This window comes from Phasianus colchicus, chromosome 8 (assembly GCF_987193195.1).
Source record: "Phasianus colchicus chromosome 8, bPhaCol1.hap1.1, whole genome shotgun sequence".
NCBI lineage: Eukaryota > Metazoa > Chordata > Aves > Galliformes > Phasianidae > Phasianus > Phasianus colchicus.
The window spans coordinates 11,967,102-11,972,768 of record NC_143443.1 but is presented as its reverse complement, the minus strand read 5'-3'; the positions used below and the strand labels follow the sequence as shown (position 1 = coordinate 11,972,768).

At 51.3% G+C, this 5,667-nt stretch overlaps 1 protein-coding gene across 2 annotated transcripts; it reads right to left on the bottom strand.

Moving 5' to 3' along the window:
• Positions 1 to 777: 777 nt before the first annotated feature.
• PCBD1 (pterin-4 alpha-carbinolamine dehydratase 1) lies at positions 778 to 4,717 on the bottom strand. 2 transcript variants are annotated; one of them, XM_090144929.1, is made up of 4 exons: positions 4,646 to 4,717; positions 2,434 to 2,561; positions 2,006 to 2,086; positions 778 to 1,482 (listed from the first exon to the last, which is right to left on the bottom strand). In XM_090144929.1, exons 3-4 carry the CDS (start codon positions 2,072 to 2,074, stop codon positions 1,384 to 1,386), a joined length of 168 nt encoding a protein of 55 aa, XP_090001055.1. In that variant the 5' UTR covers positions 2,075 to 2,086; positions 2,434 to 2,561; positions 4,646 to 4,717; the 3' UTR covers positions 778 to 1,383. The 2 variants fall into 2 exon arrangements, with proteins under 2 accessions (XP_090001055.1, XP_031458944.2); XM_031603084.2 differs by having other exon boundaries at positions 2,434 to 2,565; positions 4,646 to 4,675.
• Positions 4,718 to 5,667: the final 950 nt, after the last annotated feature.

The window sequence follows — 5,667 nt, the reverse complement described above, 5'->3', positions numbered from 1 at the left end:
GATTTGTTGAACTCTTTATTTTTTCTGCTTTGGTGCTGGTTTGAATGGATGGGGACCTATTGCTCTTGATCTTTGCTTATATTCATCCTAGTCTGTGGCAGGAGAAATGGTTTATGAATTATATTAAATCTTCTCAAGAGCTGCTCTGTTATTCTGTCAAGATGAAAGTGGTGTCTGTGACTTTTGCTTGCATATGATGTTGAAGGGTACCAAAAATTGTATGTGTTTCAAGAGCTATGGATTTTCCCTTACTACTTACAGAAATATTTCTCCCAGGCTGTTTTGCTGAAAACTACTGAAGGTTTCATAGCAAATCCTTCTTCTTGTTCCAAAAAGCAGCAGTTTGGCTGCAGCCTGCCTGAATGCCAAGACAATGAGTTACTGAAATGAGGATCTTGCAGTACCAAATCCATCTAAAACGTCTCATGGGAGGTATGCCACAGCAAGCAGCCTCTGGCCTGATGCCTGGCTGCTTCTGTCTCTTTGTTGTGCTTCCCCTGTGTTTGTGCCTTGGATATGATAGTTGCACTTTAGATTTTAGCACAAGCAGTTTTTCCAAATCCGCTCTGGCTTCTAAACAGGCTCTGAAAATCTCATTCTCTTTCAGACCCTGTTTGCTTTGAAGTGTGGACCAGGGAAGCAATGTGCCTCTTCTCCATGCTGCTTTATCAAGCTTTTCCATGGAAGAAGCACCTTCCTGAGACAATCAGGACAGCATCTGGCTTGGGAAAACTTGTTGGGACAATTCTGACAATGAGGCCACTTTCCAAACTGACATGAGGTTAACCTAGAACTTTATTGTAAACATTTTCAGCTGGTATCCTACTAAAAGCCACTTACAATAGGGATGAGATCACATGCCTTCTTATAATACTGCTAGAGAGAGGTTACATTAATAACCAAATTGCACATCACAGTTGTCAGTGTGTAATAGAGATACCAAAGGGTTAACGTACCATGTTTTGAGTAGTAAAGCATATTTTGGTATGTAAGAAGCAATAGAAGTGACTAGATGGGGTCATATTCTGGAAAGATTTACTCCTGCAATTGTGTAATGTTACTCCTGGTAGAAGGGCATGGTTCCTGAAAGCCTCCAAGAGTCAGCAATTTGTAGGTGGGTAGTGCACAGATAAAGAAGGGTTTAAGTATGGAAGTGGCAAGATGAGAGAGAAGTATATGCACAGGAGTAAAGGCTTGCTGGATGCCCCCACTGTCTGAAATGCCAAGCTGGGGCAGGGAGCTTGGGGCAGTCTTAGGCAGTCTAGCTGTAGGCACTGGCTGGGAAACAGGAGAAAATGTGAGGTGCAGTCATTGAGGCGAGGCAAGGTGCAGGTCATGGCTGCAGCAGGGCTGATTTTTGGCTTCACACGTCTCTCCCTCTGGTCAGGAGAGAGAAGCTGCAACCTGCTCGATGAAGCTGGCCAAGTTGATGTCTCTCTCAGATAAACCTGTGCACTCGTGGGTGCTCAAGGTGATGTGAACCTAAACCGGACAGAAAGAGAGTGCTGCTGGCAGACAGAGCAGGAGCACGTTCCCCCACTGCTCAACTGATTGCATCTGGTCAGGCAGGTAGCACTATTAGTTTCTCCAAACTGGTTAGCAAAATTTACTGGGATGGGAGAGGATTTGAGGGATTCTGCCTCGTTTTTTTCCTGGCCACAAGCAGTGACTGCTACCATTGCATTGGTCGTAGCATCTAGCTGTGCCTGCCTTTCAATTCACTTCTCCAGAAGCTTTTTCCCTTGCTGCCACTACTAACTTTAAAAAAACAACTCTGGTGCTAGTGCACCCATAGCTACTGCCCAGCTGGGCAGAAAAAAGGGGGAGGTGAGGGTTTGTGGGTCATAGCTATAGGCTGTCTGTGGTATGCCAAGGGAACAGCATCCAAAGGAAGAAGTTCTGCTGATCTGACCAGGAGTTGCTGCTCAGAGTGCTGTTTTATGCCTGACAAATGGGTTTGGCTCCCTGAAGAGCTCTGAGCATCCCTGCCATCCACGCTTCTTACCTTATTATACACATTGAACCATTCAGGGTGGTGATCCAGTTTTTCTGCTTGTAGAGCCACTCTGGTCATGAAGCCAAAGGCCTGTTCGGTGGAGTAAAAAGAAAAGTTAGCTCTGAACCACTTATCTCGTGCTATATTGCTTTTCACCTCTTTACTATTAATTTTAGACCCTGTGTTTGTAGGGATCTAGGTAAATGCAAGACGTGGGATGTTCTGTATCTTGTTGGGCTTTTCTATGGGTCTTCTCCTTGGGGAACTTTTCCCAGACCAACTGTGTGCTGGACAGTTGTCTTGGGTAGATTATCTTGCTCGGCCATTGTTTTTTAGGAAAAAGAGGGGTATCTGTGGTTGAGCCATGCAGGTGGGACTCCCTGCTCTGTAAAATAGGTTTTCCATGCTGTCAAACTTGGTATCACCGATGCTCATACCCGGTTGAAGTCCTTGAAGTGGAACTCTTTGAAGATGGCATCTCTTCCTTCCACCTCGTTCCACCCCACGGCTCTCAGGTTTGGCAGCAGCTGCTCCCTCTCCTCTGTATTCAGCCTGTGGGCTTTACCTGCCTGGCACCAAGGAAGGGAAGAGAACCAGATCAGCGTGGCAGAGGTAGGAGAAAGCAGATACACAAAGAAATGAGGCAACCCATGGGTTGTGGAGTTGCAGGTCATGGTGGTTAGGAGGCATGGAATGCATGTGCAGCCCTTGAACTGCAGGCTGCTGAGGATGGGGAGATACCAGTGCTGCCCTCTGCTCCCCACCTTGGGTACCTTTTGGCACACACCTAGGTCAAGTGAAGTCCAGTCTGTCTTTTGATCTGCATCACCTAACAAATACAGCCTCCTGGGACACTTTACTGCTGTATGTATGTATTCATTATATAGCCTGCAGTACTAAGAAATGATATCTGTGTGTGGTTAAGCTCCAAAATATTTAATCTTCTGTCGGGGGGGGGGGGGGGGGGGGGAAGCAATCTGTAATGACTTCCAGAACTGAGACCTGCTTGCTTTTGAAGTTTGTGAGTTACCCTCTGGAAGCAGGAGGATTATTTGCAGGGCAATTGTGCTGGAAACCTCCTCTAGAGGAGAAGAAAAGCGATGTGAATCATAGGTGAGTCACACTTCATTGGAGTTCAGCTCCTTTTCAGTCTCCCTTATGTTATGATGGATTTTAAGAGGCTGTTTGTCTGCGAGTAACAAAGGGCAGAGGGAGGGACTGTGATTTAGTGTTGTCTTCCGCTCTCTGGCACAGCTGCTATTCTTTGGTCTAAAAGGGGGGAAAAAGCTCCAGTTCTTGGCGTCAGCTAGTGCATATGGCAAAGATGAAACTGAAGCAGGGGGTTCTTCAGGCTGCCTGCTAGCTCAGTGGGGAGGGCAGTGGTGAGTGGGGATGGGTGCTGCTCTATGGAAGATGCTGTTCTGGCAGTTGAATTCTTTCCTAATGGATGAGGATTGTTGCTTCTCACTAGCAAAGACCAACATGTTTTTCTAATTAGTTTTCCTTTGTGCTTAAGGACAAAGTGTGGCAAGTCAGATGTTAGTCTCAACCAACACAGCCTGCTCATTCTTTGAGTAGTTCTTTCTCTGAGGAGCAGCTTCTGAGCGTCTATGCCCAAGCAAAGAGTCCTAAGGAGTTCCTCGGACTGCTGACCAGAGAAGGCAAATCATCCTTTCCTCCAGTCAACAAAGCACTGAAGGACAGCCGAAGAGCTGATGCTGCTTTTGCGGGCTCTTCCTTGGTTTTGTACTTAAGGAAGACTGAGTCACCTGTGTGGGCTGGATGCCACCCCTGCAACACCGTGCTCCCCTCTTGCATTTGGGGACAGCTTTCCTTGCTGCAAGCCCCCGATGTCGCCCTTTGCTTTGTGCCACATTATGGCTTTCACCCCCTCCAGAGCTCCACCTTTCGAGGCGGCGAGCAAACACTGCTCAGTGCAATAACCCCTCGGCCCTGACGGTGACGTGGTAAGGCGGGTGACTTAGCAACTGGGCAACGTGGGGCCGGGCACTGCTGCCGAACCCCGTTCAGTGAGCTGCTTTGGTGGGCCGCGTCCGTGCCTTCATGTGCTCACTCTTTTAAAACACACCGTTTGCACCGGGGGGAATGCAATTATTTTGTTTTCCTTCGCTGGCTCTCCACCACGGAGGCGTCGTTTGGTTGTTTATTTCCTTGCCCGCAGGACGGTGTCGTGCAAAGCAGACGAAGGACCTAAGCACGGGAAATGGGGAGAGCTCACCTCTCGGGGCTCTCCGGACACAGACCGACCCTCCCTGCCCTAACAGCATCGCCCCCGTGAGGGTGTTGTGCCACCCGCCTTAGGCAGAGGGACGGCCCTGGCACGAGCAGGCTGTGCCGAGGCCCCTCGTGGGCTGCGCAGCCGGAGCAGCACGAGCGGGGGCCACGCGTGCAGGGCAGGATTTCGGCAGAGCCGCGCTCGCCGCGCCGCAGCCTTTCCCTCCCCCAGCACTCCGGTAAGCCGGCGGCGGCCAGCAGAGCTGCACGCGTTACTCATTAACCGCACCGCCCGGCTCCGCTCCTTCCTCCCTCTCCTCCCGCCTCTCTCCTCGAGCGCCGCGGCCGCCGCCTTAGCCCTCCTTCCCCGTCCTCGCCTCGGAGCGGCGGCCGCGCTGCCCGCTGCCCACTTACCATGGCCCGCGGCTGTCCGTGGCCTCCGCGGCGGTGCGGGCCGGGCGCTGTGCGGGCGGCGGGGCGGGCGGCGTGGCGGGGCCGCGGGAGGCGTGGCGAGGGGTCGGGTCCACCCACGGCGGCGGCTGCCCTCGGCCCCTCGCGTCTCCCGGGGCCGGGGTTGGTGCCGGGAGCCCCTCGAGCTCCTGCGGGCGTCGGGGCCGTCGCTCCGCAGCGAGGATGCTGAGGCGCCGGCACAGGTTGCGTAGGGATGTGGTTGATGCTGGAGGCTTTCAGAGAGGCTGGATCAGGCCCTGGGCGACCTGACTGAGCCGTGGTGTCCCTGTGCGTTGCAGCGGAGTTGGACTAGATGGCCGTCAGAAGTCCCTTCCAACTCTAAGGATTCTGCGTGCTCATGCACATCTTGCTTTCTGCTTTTAGAGTCCCTGAGTGCCACGCAGACAATTTGTTTCTCCAGCAGAAATGTTAGAGGAAAGCACATCCTTCCTTTGTTGTCCATTGTAAACTTGCTGTGGTAACAAAACGGAAAAATGAGCATCTATTCTGTCCTGTGCCTGTGTGTGGGGAGAGGAGGCTTGGAAGGCAGCTCAGTACTTGGGTAGATCAGTACAAGCTGGAGGTTTAGATGTGGAATACAGGAGGAGGAGTGCTGTACAGCTTCCAGCAATGAAACCAGGAGCTGGGATTGTTTGCAAGGTTGGAAAAGGCCAGCAGAGTGTTCTCTTGACATTGGTTTGGGTTGCATCGTGACCCCTGTGAACGGTGGCATAGGCAGGTTAAGGAAGCAGCAAAGTGGAAAATCATGGATACACTAATTACGGTGTATCTACTGATTACCCAGCTCCTTTGTAACACTATTTTCTCTCCTAGGGTATAAATCTGCCTTTAACTGCCAGCCTCGCACATCTTTCTGGCAGAGTGATCTCACATGTTTCTGCTGAGAAGTGTCAACAGGGTAGTTGTGATTTTTCCTCTGTGTGTGTGTGAAATCGGGGCTGGGCGATCCTTTGGCTGGCTGCATG

Excerpts from the sequence above, each read along its gene's own strand:
- PCBD1 (XM_031603084.2), bottom strand. Across the intron at positions 2,087-2,433 it reads ACTTCAAGGACTTCAACCGG|GCCTTTGGCTTCATGACCAG; the intron begins GTATGAGCATCG and ends TCCACCGAACAG. Across the intron at positions 1,483-2,005 it reads GGTTCAATGTGTATAATAAG|GTTCACATCACCTTGAGCAC; the intron begins GTAAGAAGCGTG and ends TGTCCGGTTTAG.